Source organism: Zootoca vivipara, chromosome 9 (assembly GCF_965207765.1).
Source record: "Zootoca vivipara chromosome 9, rZooViv2.hap1.1, whole genome shotgun sequence".
Lineage (NCBI taxonomy): Eukaryota > Metazoa > Chordata > Lepidosauria > Squamata > Lacertidae > Zootoca > Zootoca vivipara.
In genome coordinates, this window is record NC_142592.1 from 53,386,462 (window position 1) to 53,403,242 (window position 16,781).

At 44.2% G+C, this 16,781-nt stretch overlaps 1 protein-coding gene across 2 annotated transcripts; it reads right to left on the reverse strand.

The window, feature by feature from the left end:
- Positions 1-3,379: 3,379 nt before the first annotated feature.
- ETFBKMT (electron transfer flavoprotein subunit beta lysine methyltransferase) lies at positions 3,380-14,062 on the reverse strand. Of its 2 annotated transcripts, none has more exons than XM_035127986.3 (4): positions 13,915-14,062; positions 9,956-10,414; positions 8,778-8,908; positions 3,380-4,129 (listed from the first exon to the last, which is right to left on the reverse strand). In XM_035127986.3, exons 2-4 carry the CDS (start codon positions 10,273-10,275, stop codon positions 3,786-3,788), a joined length of 795 nt encoding a protein of 264 aa, XP_034983877.1. In that variant the 5' UTR covers positions 10,276-10,414; positions 13,915-14,062; the 3' UTR covers positions 3,380-3,785. The 2 variants fall into 2 exon arrangements, with proteins under 2 accessions (XP_034983877.1, XP_034983876.1); XM_035127985.3 differs by having other exon boundaries at positions 13,767-14,033.
- Positions 14,063-16,781: the final 2,719 nt, after the last annotated feature.

Here is a 16,781-nt window from a genome sequence, read left to right on the forward strand (position 1 = left end):
TCATTCCAAAGAATTAATGCATGTGTTTATAGTACTCATTGCTTCTGTTTCTGGGTGAAAAGGTCAACATATGGCTTTGCGCTAACACCTCCTAGCCAGGATACCATGTCCTGGCCCAGGGAGGAATGTAGTAATGAAAACTAGAAGGTATACTGTTATCTAGTCTAGGAATTTGAATTTTTTTTAATTAGCAGAAGAGCCCCTAGTACAGCATCCTGTTCCCCATAATGTTCAGCCAGATGTATCTGGGAGACCCACCAGCAGAGAAGGAAGGCAAAATATTTCCCCATCTGTTCCTTCCTTCCCCCCCTCCCTCCCAAACTGGCTTTCAGAGATATGCTGTCTCTGAATCTGGAGATCCCACTTACGGTAGCTATATTTTTAATAAAAGCACCTAGCATTTTTTAATGACTTGGATAATACAGAATTCAACCATTCAACACCTGGCTGCAAACTGGACTTATACTACCCAAAGATAGGACTTTATTCTCTGATGGAACACTCCAAGTACCGGTACTAAGTAAAACTACCCAATTTGACTTTTGTTTTTTTGCTTTTTTACCTAGCATGCCACCTAAAATTAACATCTAGCTTTGTTAATATAAAACCTACGAAGAGTCGGACACGACTGAACGACTAAACAACAACACCACACATTCTTTCTTGAGATTGTGAGAAGATATACCGTACATCCTTGTGGCTTTGACAGGAACCAACTCTATCCCACACACCCTCCTCTGATAAAACATTCTGTAGAAGTCAAAGCCTGCATGCTATTTTATGGCAGGTTGGTTGTCCTGGTTATTGCCCTGATGTAGATTTTACATTTTTTATGAGATGATTTTTATTCAGAATAACATGAAATAATACAGGCATTATGTGTATTAGGCAGATAATAATAGCATGTTAAGTTAAATAACTGAAGCCAAAAAGATATATGAGTTATAGTGGTTCTGGGTTCCTCTGGGTGACAGTTAATAAAAGAGGTATCTGAAGGTATCTGAAAGAAGTGTGCATGCACACAAAAGCTCATACCAATAACAAACTTAGTTGGTCTCTAAGGTGCTACTGGAAGGATTATTTTTATTTTGTTTTGACTACGGCAGACCAACATGGCTACCTACCTGTAGTTAATAAGACGTAAACCAATCGGCATCAAAAGTATCCTTTTGTTTCTCCATGCATCACTCAGCAGTGTTGTGTAAATTTAGCAGTCACTGCCAAGAACCATATTTGTAAGGCCATCATGGTAGTCAGTATAACCCTGAAACGTATTGGTGCTTGATGCAGAGCCATCCCACATATGCTTATCTGCTTGCTTTGGGAGCTTAGCTGCTGGCCTAGGGAGTTGGGAGTTATTCGTGCAACCTAGATGCTTCCCACTTATTCCCCCATCTGACAGGTGGGTGAATGAGGTTCAGTTCGCAAGTTTATTATTCAGGCCAAAGTCCATGGCAGACTTGTAGCAATAGTATTAATAGAATAATAAAGAACATATGCCCATAATATAAGGCAACATCCAGGGTGAAAGAGTTACCAGAGACACCAACAAACTCAAATTCAACTTGGATTTCAAGATTAAAGCTCCAAATCACAACAATTTATAGTGATTTTATCGGACTCATTTTTCCTGATTTTTTTCTCCAGCTAATGTGTAGAGTAATGTATTACTTAGTAATGTGTTACTAAGCTATTAGTGTATCTGAAGAAGTGTGCATGCACACGAAAGCTCATACCAAAATATAAACTTAGTTGGTCTTTAAGGTGCTACTGAAGGAATTTTTTTATTTTGCTTCGACTCAGACCAACACGGCTACCTACCTGTAACTAAGCTATTACTGACGTTCAAAAGAAACCAGATCATTTCTATTGGGGCCTACCTGCTTGCTTGTGAGAACAAAGGTTTCAGAAAGTGACCTCTATTTAAGGGGCAACTAGAAGGTAATGAGTGATGTCTTCCACAAATACAAAGTCTGACTGAGAATGGGACCTTGTGCAGTTTCCATCCAAGACTGAATCAGGACACATCAAAGAAGCGTTTCAGTTATATGAGTTGTAAATTTAAACAGGGAAAACGGGTAGAGAAAAACAGGACTCCATAGTGCTATCTGGTGGCACAATGTTATATCACATATACAACACATATCAATTGCTTTTTCTTTACAAATCCAGCTGCAGAGGGCATCACTTGGAACTGCAGCTCAATTAAGGCATTTCTTAAACAAACTGGTGAGAGTTTGGTCTGATAACTTTCTGTTGTTCCATTACTGACAACCCTCTGGTCCATTACTCCTAGTCCCAATTCCTGCCACTGGGTTTTCATATATTCAGCTTTCCTGTTTTCAAGCAGACTCTTGTATTTCAATCTACATTTGATCAAATTTTCTATGGATTCTTCTTACAGATTCATACACAAATCCTGAATTGCCTTAGCCCAGGCTTCCTTAACCTCGGCCCTCCAGATGTTTTGAGACTACAATTCCCATCATCCCTGAGCACTGGTCCTGCTAGCCAGGGATCATGGGAGTTGTAGGCCAAAAACCTCTGGAGAGCCGAGGCTGAGGAAGCCTGCCCTAGCCGGAACTTGTACGGTATTAGCTGCCTTGCACTGACTGTCAAACCAGCCAAGTTGTGTTGATTGTGTGTATTTATTAATTATAGAAGTTATCAAATAGGGCCCGAGTTCTGTGACAATTTGCTAGAAGACATGAACAAGATTTGGAGATTTCTTCATAAAATGTTGATGCAAGTTTGTCAGGTGATGACTAAATAGTGCCTCTTGGATATTGCTGCCCAATCTGAGAGACCATTTCAGTCTTTTCATGCCTTATAATTCTCCACACACTGTTGCAGATTTGGTTGTTGATATGCATTCTGTTAAAGGACATTGGGTCACTGATATTGGAAACTGGTCGCTATCTGCTCGTTCCAACACTTCAAAAGTGTTCATGAAAGTGAATACTGAAAGAGTGACTACAATGTGGCTGACAATACTTCCAGCATGTTTGTTAAAATAAGTATATTGACGCTTAGATAGTCTACACTACAGTGTAGGAGATGGATCAAGGATTAAATCTGGAGATTAAAATTTAAACCTCCTGCCCCATGTGTGCGGAGTCTGTCCCGAATTGCAACAGCGAGAATCTCTGTATTGCGTTGTAAGTCTCTCAATAATAAAGCTTTACAACTGATCATTTGGAATCCCTCAACTGGGTCTTTCGAGGTCTCAGTAAACCACTCATCCAAGATCTGCATGTAGGCCTGTGGGACACAACACATACCACTTGCAGATAGTACATCTGTTTGCAGTTTCCAATGTAACCAAAGCTCCATATGAGCTGTCACAAAGAGGTGGTTTATCAATTTTTTACAAGTGAGATAGGTTTTTACATTTTTAATCAACATCAGCAACTACTGATACACCCATCCTCTGCAAGTAAAAGACTTCAATGAAAACAGTTTTCTTCTTTATATTTCTAAAGAATAAAACTCAGCCACGTATTGGCATGCACACATAATTTCCATTGAATAAAGTGGGAATTGTAAGGCAAAGTGCTTTCTTTTATTACTCCTGTCCCAGTCTGCGCAAATGCCACCTTCAGCTGGTACAAACCATGCTGTGTCCTTGAAATATACAGAATGTATGCATGCTTATAGAATGCATATAGGCAGTATAGTATGTATTGGCACCAGTCAGAATTTGAACTGCCACAAAATGGGGCTTTTAGTGGTTCAAGTGACATGCAATATAGTCCAGTATTTCTGCACTTGAGGTCCATGGAGAGTCAAGGCTGGTAGTCCCAAACCACAGTACTGGTGGACCCATTGTTCTCTTGCTGAGTTGATTTGGTGAGGTCGTACTCACTGACTTTCAGAAGCTGCTTCTGAATTTTGTGGCACACAAAATAGGGCCTGCCGGGGTCTCCAATTAACACTTTAGTCCTGTGAGTCTGGATGTGGTTTTTCAGCCACTGATGAAGGCTGTCTGCAAGAGCTTCACTGTAAAACATGTCCCCTAGGATAATAAGATCCCAGTTGTCTACCTCTGTACCAATGAGGTTCTCTGTGAGAACAGGGAAAGGATTCAGGTTGTTCAATTCACAGTTCAGCAGCATGGCAGCTCCTGCAACTGAGAAATAAGGAAACAAACAAGAAAAGATCAGTGCCCAAATTTTTGACTTGGTAATGCCACCTGGACTGGTCAACTTTCTAGTCTTTTGTATCCTTTGTTGGGCAAGACTTTCCTTGCCAGAATTGTTTTTAACAAGCTATATTATAGACTCTATGGGCAGAGTATTACTAGGGACACAATTCATGGGCTGATCACATTCAAGACCCTTACATTTTGTACTATGTCTGGGACTGATGGGAGTTGTAGTCCAAAACATCTGGGGGTACCAGATTGGTGAAGGCTGCTCAAGTCACATCATTTACATAACTGAGTGTATTGACTGACTACCTGACCCAACCCTACACCTAAAAGTTGGCATGGACCGCTAGATATAATCCTATATAAACCACAATATTAGCTTATGCAGGGAGGCCTTCCTCCATCAGACCAGAGTCCATGCCACTGAGAACAGCAGCATCTACATCCCTGACTGGGTAAGACCCTCATCCATTAGCTAGAGTGGCTTCAGCTTGTGTGGGATAGTTGATATACAGTGGAACCTCGGTTTAAGTACACAATTGGTTCCGGAAGTCTGCCAGGATACCTGATCATGCCTTAAAGGTAAAGGGACCCCTGATCATTAGGTCCAGTCACGGACGACTCTGGGGTTGCGGTGCTCATCTCGCTTTACTGGCTGAGGGAGCCGGTGTACAGCTTCCGGATCATGTGGCCAGCATGACTAAGCCGCTTCTAGTGAACCAGAGCAGCGCACCAAAACACCGTTTACCTTCCCGCCGGAGCGGTACCTATTTATCTACTTGCACTTTGACGTGCTTTCGAGCTGCTAGGTTGGCAGGAGCAGGGACCCAACAACGGGAGCTCACCCCGTTGCGGGGATTCGAACCGGCAACCTTCTGATTGGCAAGCCCTAGGCTCTATGGTTTACCCATAGCACCATGCCGTCTCCCTGATAATGCCTTACTTGATTGCATTTTCTGGGAAGCCTGACCATTCCTTTGAGATGGTAAATACTTAGTTCCTGTATCTTTTATGCATATTGATATGGTAGTGTGCTCAGCTTAACAGATACTTGCCAGACTTTATTTGAAAATAGAGGTGTAAGCCCCTACAGTCAAGACAATTGGAAAGCTTTTCCCATTTCCTTCCTCCTTGCAGTGAAATGTTTGAGGTCAAATTGGGACTGAGTTTATTTATTTTGTGGACTCCAAAGACCCTGATGTTGGGAAAGATTGAGGGCACTAGGAGAGGGGGCGACAGTGGACGAGATGATTGGACAGTGTTCTCGAAGCTACAAACATGAGTTTGACCAAACTGCGGGAGGCAGTGCAAGACAGGAGTGCTTGGCATGCTATGGTCCATGGGGTCACGAAGAGTCGGACGCAACTAAACGACTAAACAACAACAACAACAAACCACCTTCTAGAACCCTGGATATACAAAGAGTCTTGTTACAAAAGGAGTATAAATTAGTATTTAAACTAGGAACCTTGCCTAAGGGTTTGAATACTGAGTTTGATTTGGGATGTTATGTATGAGTTTAATATGTATGTATATTAGTGGTAACAGAAAAGTGATGCTGCACCTTTAACCATGTGGTGATTGATTCTATATACCTGCATTGTATGTAACTGCTTGATACGAGTTTGAACACTAGCTGTGCCTGTTAATATCTTCTTTATCCTGAGTAAACTGTTTCGTATTATTGGGTAAGATATAGTATGAGATAGATGTTTTATAATTTCTTTGGTTTACCACACATTGTAATTGGAGTGTTATTTGTACTATGCAGCTCTTTGGACTGACGAAGCGTGTAGCAAAACCTGTAATATATCCGGAAAACAGGTCTTCTTTCACCCACCTGCGTTAGCGGCTTTGATTCGCCTTCCCATGACTGATCTACGGTATGTATTGTACAGTAGTACCTCGGTTTAAGTACACAATTGGTTCCGGAAGTCTGTACTTAACCTGAAGCTTACTTAACCTGAAGCGAACTTTCTCATTGAAAGTAATGGAAAGTGGATTAATCCGTTCCAGATGGGTCCGCGGAGTACTCAACCTGAAGCGTACTTAACCCGAAGTATGAGTGTAATTGGTTCTGGAAGTCCGTACTTAACCTGAAACATACTTAACCTGAAGCGAACTTTCCCATTGAAAGTAATGGAAAGTGGATTAATCCGTTCCAGACGGGCCCATGGAGTACTTAAACTGAAAGTACTCAAACCGAATCGTACTTAAACCGAGGTATAACTGTAGTTGGTTAGGTGTTAGGATACATGTTTAAGGTCTAGACCTATACTAATGTGTGCGCTCTATTACTTGAGGGAATATGTGAGAAGAAACAACATCTATTGCTTCTGCAGCATCTGGGTGGCTCGGCACTAACTGCTGGACAGGAATCAAAGGACTAGGAATTGTGTGGGTGGAATTAGAATCCCAATGGAGCCCAGATGTTTAATTAGCTATGGGATAATAATGTGGTACATGAAAGCAAGAGGAAGGCGTCCCCGCCAGAGAGCAGAAATAGTGTTTTGCACAGTAAACTATTGAAGTATGTGTTCTGTGTAAGATTGCAATATGATATATTGCATTTTCATATATTTCAATGTTTTGCATATGATTTGTTTTTGTGCTTCTTAGTTGTTTTAAGCACATTGTTTTGAGAATTCTCTTTAAGTATGTTATTTAAAATGTGGAATGATTATGATGACGTTTAGCCACAGTAGTATTGTTTGGTTTCAATTGTGGAATTTGTGTTGTATTTCTTATACAGTGGGACCTCGACTTACGAATTTAATCTGTTCCGAATGCACACTCGTAGGTTGAAAACTTCGTAAGTCGAGTTTCCCATAGGAAAGGCGGTTTCCCATAGGAATGCATTGGAAACGGAAAAATCCGTAAGCCAAGGAAACCGCATCTAGCCGCGAATGGGTTTTCCATTCGGATGTCGAAAAAATCATAAGTGCGCGGCCACTTTTCTGCTTGTAAGTCGGAAATGTCGGATGTTGAGTACTTCGTAAGTCGAGGTCCCACTGTATTGCTTCCTTATATTGGATCCTAAACTGGGTAACAGGCTGGTTATTCATTCTGTAAGGCAGGTTGAATGGTTAATAGCCCCAAGTGGGGGATGATGGTTGGGGGAAAGTTCAAATCTCTTTAGTGTTTTCAATGAACCAAAACAGCTGCCTTTCGTTGTCCTTTGAACTCTGGAGAGTATCATTTCTAGCTGTTCAGGGTGGAATCTACTCCCTGAAGTGTGTTCGTATTGAAGGCTATGTTCCCTCCAACTACCAGATAACACTATGAAATTTGGCTTCAGTTTTGGCTCAACCCCAAACCAATCTCTGGCTTTGCTCATATAAAAAGACTGCTATGTTTTCCTTTACATTTGCTTTCTGCCTTGCAAGAACACTTAGCTTTTTCCCCACTGGTTTTTCTCTCTCCCCCCCCCCCCCGCTTTCCCCAGGAAAAGCTGAAGTTTACTGTTGAATTGGAACAAACATCAGTCAGGTTTCCTATGGAAATGCCTGTGCAAAACAAGTGCACCTTTCAAGTGTGAGATGTTTTTATACACTGGGAGACCTGGCAGGCTGGGTTGCTGTAAGTCTACACCATTCTTTTAATAAAACAGTGGAACTGATCACTCTGGTGTTTTTGACACCCTCCTTTGGTATCCCTGCACCCAGCCACTCCTTACAAGCTATCCTTTGGGCTACTGGATCAGGACCAAATGTCAATAAAGCAGATATTAAATCCTACCCTAAAGTTTCCAGTTGTTGAACATGCATAATCCACTTGTTCAACATACATGATAAATAATAGCTTTGGCTCATATGTGTATCCGATTGACAAAGTATATCTTCACCAAAGTTGGCAAGCTTAGCATGAGTGAGTCTAGGGCAACATTTTCCAGTGAGTAAAGGAAAGGAAGTGAAGACAAAGTAAATAACTTGCCAGATGTTGTTGTGGTTAGAACCAGACAGTCTGTGGTTAGAGCAAATAGTGAAAAACAAGCAGATTTCCTGATCTGGGAGGTATAGAAACACAAAAACAAGTGCGCTTTGGTTTCTGTCACAGTGTTCCACTGTGCCAGAAGCGGTTTAGTCATGCTGGTCACATGACCCGGAAAGCTGTCTGTGGGCAAACGCCTGCTCGCCTCGGCCTGAAAGCAATATGAGCATCACAACCCCATAGTTGCTTTTGACTGGACTTAACAATCCGGGGGGGGGGGTGTCTTACCTTTTTTACCTTTTATCTTAAGGAGTTATAAAAGAACGCCAGCTACTTTAGGGAAGTCAGCCAATGAAGACATAAGTCAGTGTAGGGTTCTTTATCCTTCAGACAGACAAGGGGAAACTGCTCATCCCGGAGTCTTTAAGAGAGGGTGAATTAACACCTGTTTTACACCATTTCTCTTCTGCAAAACGGGTATCTCATTTTAACAAAGCTGGAAGATCATCACTGCTGTTGACTGTTTCACTATCAAGTAGCCCTGCCTCCATATCAATGGCTATGGGACATGCTCAATTCTTTCAAAGGCTTCTTTGTGTATCATGTAACCTTGGAACATGCTGGAGCCGTATATGGTCCTCCCTTCTTCCCAATGCACTGAGACTGACTGCACTGCATGTGCAATGGAGCATCTTACCAGGATCAATGTCGTTGGCAACAACGTGCGATGCGCCGCTCATCATGGCTGCTATGGCCGTTGCTCCACAACCGCTTCCAAGATCGAGGACTCTCTTCTCTCTGACAACCTCGGGGTTATCGAGAAGGTATCTGAGTATATTTTGAAAATCAAGAACAGTAAAGAAAACAACATTCATAGCAAAGTCTACGGCATCAGCCTAGCACTGAATATGAATTAGCTAGTGGTATAAGGAATGCATACGTCGCAAATCAAGCAGAAGATGGATGTAAGGAAAATGGCATTGAGAAATGCAGGAGGTGTGAGTTAAAAGGAAAACAACTAAGAAGACAATAAAAGAGCCATGGAAGACATGAAACAGTTATAGAAAGCTAACTGTCTGAACAGGTAAGGCAATTCTGCAGACTAACTCAAAGACTAACATACAGTTGATGATGTTTTAGGAGTTGCGACACTTCAATGCATAAAAGACTACGTGTTATATGTGTTTGGTGTCTGCCTCTGCGACCAATAGGTTCAGGGCACACCCTTCCTGTTCAGGAATAAAGAGTTTCTTAGCTGATTCTTGTCTGGTTGATTGACCTCCCACTTAGCAAACCCTATTTCCAATCGGAGACATCCTTCCCATAGGGGCTAGTGGCTCGTTGCGCCAGGGCGCAGACCTCTCAGGGGCGCCCCAGCATTGGTGGGGTGCAACGAGCCACTAAGCCCTATGGCTCTGCCGCCACCTCCTCCTCTCCCTTGGCCGCGGCGCTGCTGGGGCAATGCGGCCGTCTCTTTTTGGCTCTGTGTACAAATGCGCCGGCTGACCCTGATTAGCTAAAGAAATAAAACAACGGCCGGGACACGGACTCAGGGGTCGCCAGAGTCGCCACCGCGGCTTCTCCTGCTCCTCCTCGCCTCCCTCTCGGCAGCGTCTGCATCGCGTGCCTCTCGTGAGCAACTCGCTGACCAGCCCAGCTCTTCGCGGCCGCTGGGCAGCAGACTGTAGTCAGGCAGTCCCAACAGCACTCTCCGCCCCTGGCTAAATTTTGGGAAAGGGAGGGGAGCGCCGGAGGGACCTTTGCGCCACGGCGCTGGATGTGCTTAAGACGGCCCTGTTTCCAAAACACTAGTAAACCTAAGTCAGGGTGAACATGTGGCAGGTATGTCTTCTAGAGCTGATAAGTGTTTTATACCTGGCTAGTCCTTGGCCTCCTGGCCAATAGATTGCCCAGTAGGGGTCCCCATATGGCCATAAGGCAGCCTTGTTATGCCAAAATCGACAGCGAGGAGTCAGAAGTCTTAACGTTATTTCTGGTGTCAGGTTCCCACTGCTGATGACTTCTGTGTTCTCCTCCAAAAACAGTCTCATCTCTGGATCCAGGAGACTCCCTGAAGTCTTCTGGTGGTAGCACTTCCAAAGTGAACAGCTGCTTCCATCCTTTTGCTTTAGACTTGTACTGAAGATGTGTCTGCTACATAAGCGTATCAGCTGCCTCCAGCCTATGAAAATCATGTCCTCTACTGCTCTCAGCAAGCTCCTCCCCAGCTTAAGTTCACATCAGGAATGCTTCCTTGGACAAGAAAGTGTCAAGATAGGGTTTGGTAAGAAAAACTCATCAGCTACAGCTTTCAGACTCAATGGGAAGTCATTCCTAAAAAAACAAAAGAACAGGTATTTCCATTGTATATATGCCATTAGTTGAGTGTATCAATCAGTACTAAGGATGACAGAACCCATATATTAGAGCAGGCATCCCAAAACTTTGGCCCTCCAGATGTTTTGGGCTACAATTCCCATCATTCCTGACCACTCGTCCTGTTAGCTAGAGATCATGGGAGTTGTAGGCCAAAACATCTGGAGGGCCGCAGTTTGGGGATGCTTGTATTAGAGTATCCAGCTTAGTTCTACTCAAGAGTAGACCCACTAAAATTAATGGACGAAAGTTACTCATGTCCACAGATTTCTATGGTTGCTATTATTACTTTCAGTATTTTGCATTAGGAGCTCTCTTTGAATTATTCTACTAATGTATAACTCTGCCTTATATTAAGACCATTGTCCAGCCAGTCTTGCTTATTCTGGCTGGTGGCAGCTCATGGGAGATCCTTTTAACAGGAGATGCCAAAGACTGGATCTTGGATATATTATGTATGCAACCCATGTGCTCTACCACTGAGCTGCTTCCTTATTCTGCAATAGTTTGTGTGCCCTATACAAAAAATACTTGGCTGGCTCCTTCCAAACTATTATACAAACAAGTTTATCCATTTCTCCAGTCACACGTCACTCCTTCTCAATTTTATACCTAAATAATCATAACTTCCACCTATCTTGGGCCCTTTCTGCACTATATGTTTGAAGCAGTATCACACCACTTTCAAGTCATGGCTTCCCCCTGGGAAGGGCAGTTTGTGAAGAAGAAGAAGAAGAAGAAGAAGAAGAAGAAGAAGAAGAAGAAGAAGAAGAAGAAGAAGAAGAAGAAGAAGAAGAAGAAGAAGAAGAAGAAGGGGAGGAGTTTGGATTTGATATCCCGCTTTATCACTACCCGAAGGAGTCTCAAAGCGGCTAACAATCTCCTTTCCCTTCCTCCCCCACAACAAACACTCTGTGAGGTGAGTGGGGCTGAGAGACTTCAGAGAAGTGTCACTAGCCCAAGGTCACCCAGCAGCTGCATGTGGAGGAGCGGAGACGCGAACCTGGTTCCCCAGATTACGAGTCTACTGCTCTTCACCACTACAACCAGCACTGGTTAAGGGTGCTGAGAATTGTTGCGAGACCTGTTTCCCTCACAGAGCTACAATTCCCAGAGTTCCCTGGCAAGAGGTATTGGCTGTTAAACCATTCTGATAACTGCAGCTCTGTGGAAAACATGGGTCTCCTAACAACTCTCAACACCCTTAACAAACTACAGTTCCCAGGATCCTTTCTAGTGTAGGGGTCCGATAGGCCCTCTTGGCACAAGTGCAGCCATGATTGCTTCTCACTCACACTGTGCTTACAACGAACATGGGCTATTTAGCTGACAGCTGCTCTTAGAGGAAATTACACTGTTAACCTGACATGCTTTGCAGGTGGAAACTTCCTCTTTGTTGTCTGAAAAAGAGAGTTCAGAATCGAGGGGGTAGAAACAGACCACATAACCTGCTTAAAGAGGAACTGATTCCACAAGTCTCATGGAAGACCAATCACAAGGTCTTCCTTTGATACCCTTGTTTAAGCTTGGATGTGTTTGTTTATTTTATTACATGTACATCCTGCCCCCTTTCCTCCATGGAGCCACAGAAAGCATACTCACAAACACACATACCCCATTCAGGCAATGCCCAGCCCCAGTTGTTTCAGCAAAACAGGGGCTTTATGTGTCTTTTTAAGACCATATCCTAGAACTAGAGCTTTAAGGGCTCCCAACTGCAGCTCTTCCTGTTGTTGGACAAGCAGAAATTCAACAGCTGCACCTCCATGAGAGCTTATGTCGTTTGTTGTTGTTAATGTTTGTTGTTAATGTGCTACAGCAGCGTTTTTCAACCACTGTTCCGCGGCAGACGAGATGCTGCCTGGTGTGCCGCGACGAGAAGGGCGAGATGTTGCCTGGTCACGTGCCGCCATTAGGGGGCACTGACCCGCCAGAAAGGAAGCCGGCCGGGTCACGACGCGGGGCGAGTGCAGCTCTGAACAGCCACCACCACGGCCTCGGACGCGAGAGGCGTCCGGCGGGTGCTGCTGCTGCTCCTTTTCTCGCTCTCGCTCCTCTTGCTGGCGGCGCCCAGGGCTTGGTTGGCGCGAGGCCGCAGGGCCGACAAGCCTCTGGAGGGCAGCCAGCGGCGTCTACCAGGGCGTGAGCGGCCTCTTCGGCAAGGAGCACATGCGCGCCCTGCAGAAGGTGAGGCGCCTGGCCTGGACTGAGGAGGGGCAGGCCCGTTGCTCCCGGGGGGGGGGGTCGCGCGGGTTCCAATGGATATTTTTACAGGAAAATATCATCCTGACCTTCCCCCTAGGTTAAAAGCTATCAATCAAGTTTAAATTTAGCTCCCACGCAGTCCCAGATGAACAGGAGGCAGTCAGGGCAAGGAAAGCTTAACGCCTGAGAATGTTTGTACTGTGTGGCAAGGGAAAAAAATTAAAAAGAGCCACCCAGGCTTAAAGTCAACAAAGGGCAGCCTGTAAAAACAAATGGGGCTGATGAGAATGGGGCTGCCACCAGAAGAGGCCAGAGTTAAATTTTTTAACTTTTTTAATGGTGGTGTGCCTCGTGATTTTTTTAATGAAACAAGTGTGCCTTTGCCCAAAAAAGGTTGAAAAACACTGTGCTACAGGAGTCTTTGTCGTTTTTGGTAGGAACAGACTAAGACTAAGGTTAAGCACATTTACTACTGAGTTAGCTCCACTGAACATAGTGAGGCTTACTTCTGAGCAAACATGCATAGCATCGTCTCATAATTTGGCAATATCTCTGGAAACTGTGTTAGAAGTCTAATTACATTCAATTTTGAATGAACTGCATCATGAATTCTTTCAGCAGTTTTTTCCGTGAAAATGCGGTCTTTACACTAAAATCTACTCTAGAATGTCAAACGTGAACACCAAGCTATTATCAAATATGCTACTTTATCAAGAAGCTTTCGTTTGTTTTGTTAACTCCTAGCTTAAGAAAATAGCTTGGTGCAAATGTTTTCATATACAGGTAATGCTTTACAACCTGAGAGCAGAGAAACCTAGGGCTACTCAGAGTAGACCCACTGAAATTTATGTACAGTACATGAAAACTTAGGTTTACACATTTGTAGGGGTCTAACGCAAGATACAACCCGTTAATTCCACTGGGAAGCGGGTCATCGCTCCCAATGATTATTTCCCCCTCTGACAATCCCAGTAGAAAATAAGGTATCCATGACTAAGCACTGAGTAAATCCGAGCATGTAACCCGCCTTCAGAGAAACGGGGCACCACTTTAGAGTGGCCTTTGTTTGCAAAATCTCTCGCGTTCAACAACAATTTTCACTCACAGAAACAAAGCGGCTCCCCGCTTTTGCTAAAGCCTTTCTCTGTTGCACCCGCAGCTACGCTACCCTCCGCCTTGGCCAAAGGAATCGAAGACGAAGAAAACGTGATAATAACAATCCTCATTTCCGGATTCCATTCGAACACTCTCACCCGCTGGGTGGAGCACAGCGGGCATCCCGGAACCGCTGCGTCACCGAAACCTCTATGCTGCTTCGTCCTACAGTATTCCTTTATCCGCAGGGGATGCCCCTCGCGTTCGATTAACAACCGGAAGTGTTATTGCTTTGTTTTAGCTGCTGCACCGGGAACGTGGAACATTCTGGACTACAACTCCCATCAAGCCTCATCTGTGGCCGTGGTGGGAGGGACTGATGGGAGTTGGAGTCCAATAACGCCTTAAGAGAGCCGCCGCTTCCCATTCCCTGTGTTAACAGCTTCAGAGAACGCTTTCCGCTTGTGTCTGTTCCTCCTCCTGCGTTTGTGAGCCAAGCCATTACTTTCAATGAGAAAGTTCGCTTCAGGTTAAGTAAGCTTCAGGTTAAGTACAGACTTCCGGAACCAATTGTGTACTTAAACCGAGGTACTACTGTACAATACATACCGTAGATCAGTCATGGGAAGGCGAATCAAAGCCGCTAACGCAGGTGGGTGAAAGAAGACCTGTTTTCCGGATATATTACAGGTTTTGCTACACGCTTCGTCAGTCCAAAGAGCTGCATAGTACAAATAACACTCCAATTACAATGTGTGGTAAACCAAAGAGATTATAAAACATCTATCTCATACTATATCTTACCCAATAATACGAAACAGTTTACTCAGGATAAAGAAGATATTAACAGGCACAGCTAGTGTTCAAACTCGTATCAAGCAGTTACATACAATGCAGGTATATAGAATCAATCGCCACATGGTTAAAGGTGCAGCATCACTTTTCTGTTACCACTAATATACATACATATTAAACTCATACATAACATCCCAAATCAAACTCAGTATTCAAACCCTTAGGCAAGGTTCCTAGTTTAAATACTAATTTATACTCCTTTTGTAACAAGACTCTTTGTATATCTAGGGTTCTAGAAGGTGGGCTTTTGTTGTTGTTGTTTAGTCGTTTAGTTGTGTCCGACTCTTCGTGACCCCATGGACCATAGCATGCCAAACACTCCTGTCTTGCACTGCCTCCTGCAGTTTGGTCAAACTCATGTTCGTAGCTTCGAGAACACTGTCCAACCATCTCGTCCACTGTCGTCCCCTCTCCTAGTGCCCTCAATCTTTCCCAACATCAGGGTCTTTGGAGTCCACAAAATAAATAAACTCAGTCCCAATTTGACCTCAAACATTTCACTGCAAGGAGGAAGGAAATGGGAAAAACTTTCCAATTGTCTTTTGACTGTAGGGGCTTACACCTCTATTTTCAAATAAAGTCTGGCAAGTATCTGTTAAGCTGAGCACACTACTGATATCAATATGCATAAAAGATACAGGAACTAAGTATTTACCATCTCAAAGGAATGGTCAGGCTTCCCAGAAAATGCAATCAAGTAAGGCATTATCAGGGAGACGGCATGGTGCTATGGGTAAACCATAGAGCCTAGGGCTTGCCAATCAGAAGGTTGCCAGTTCGAATCCCCGCAACGGGGTGAGCTCCCATTGTTGGGTCCCTGCTCCTGCCAACCTAGCAGCTCGAAAGCACGTCAAAGTGCAAGTAGATAAATAGGTACCGCTCCGGCGGGAAGGTAAACGGTGTTTTGGTGCGCTGCTCTGGTTCACTAGAAGCGGCTTAGTCATGCTGGCCACATGATCCGGAAGCTGTACACCGGCTCCCTCAGCCAGTAAAGCGAGATGAGCACCGCAACCCCAGAGTCGTCCGTGACTGGACCTAATGATCAGGGGTCCCTTTACCTTTAAGGCATGATCAGGTATCCTGGCAGACGGGAGAGAAGCAACACTCTCAAATTTATGCTAGAGACTGCCTCCTTCTGTGATATATGTATAATGTTTTGGGGGATGGTTTTGTGGTAGTGGGTGTCAGGTAAAGGTAATATACCCAGCATGCCCCCCTATTAAAGCACAAACAGCTTTCATCTCCCACATGTAATGCTAAAGATATGAACATCCAGTTGACAAGATTGTCTACAAATATAGCACAGGCAGTATTGTTGGCAAGACTCCTGCAAGCATGAGGTCAAAAGTGAGAAAGTGCATGTGTAGCATTTTAAAGCAGATGGATATATCCTATTAAGGAGTTTCCAATTGTTAATGGGCCATTGTCCACATCTGCAGTATTAGCAAAGAACAGTATTAAGGCTATGGGATGCGCAGACGCAGTAAATATGCTGAAGTAAACAAATGAGATGTCAGCAGAATTGAAGGGTCGCAGTCGCAGCCACGCAAGTATAAGTTTTGAACAGTATCAGGGTGCTTGCTTCACTTCACAATGAGGGATTTTGGGATTTGTGATTGGTTTTATATTGTAATCTATGTAAAGGTTGGGGGGTTGTCCCTCCAGTAGATACCATAAACACACACCCTGACTACCAAAATCAGGGGCGGCTCGGTTCCAGCCACTCTGACCTGGGCGGCTTCCAACAAAATATTAAAATACAATGGTGTGTCAAACATTAAAAGCTTCCCTAAACTGGGCAGCTTTCAGATGTCTTCTGAAAGTCTGATACCGTAGTTGTTTTTCTCTTTGACATCTGGTGGGAGGGCATTCCACAGGGTGGGTGCCACTACCGAGAAGGCCCTCTGCCTGGTTCCCTGTAACTTGGCTTCTCACAGCAAGGGAACCACCAGAAGGCCCTCGGCGCTGGACCTCAGTGTCCTGGCTGAATGATGGGGATGGAGATGCTCCTTCAGGTATACTGGACCGAGGCTGTTTAGGGCTTTAAAGGTCAGCGCCAACACTTTGAATTGTGCCCAGAAACATACTGGGAGCCAATGTAGGTCTTTCAAGACAGGTGTTATGCGGTCTCGACGGCCGCTCCCAGTCACCAGTCTAGCTGCCGCATTCT

Coding starts and splice junctions, on each gene's coding strand:
- ETFBKMT (XM_035127986.3), bottom strand. CDS start 10,275: ATGATTTTCATAGGCTGGAGGCAGCTGATACGCTTATGTAGCAGACAC. Junction 8,909..9,955: donor GGAGGCCAAGGACTAGCCAG/GTATAAAACACT, acceptor AAATATACTCAG/ATACCTTCTCGATAACCCCG. Junction 4,130..8,777: donor TGCCAACGACATTGATCCTG/GTAAGATGCTCC, acceptor CTTATTTCTCAG/TTGCAGGAGCTGCCATGCTG.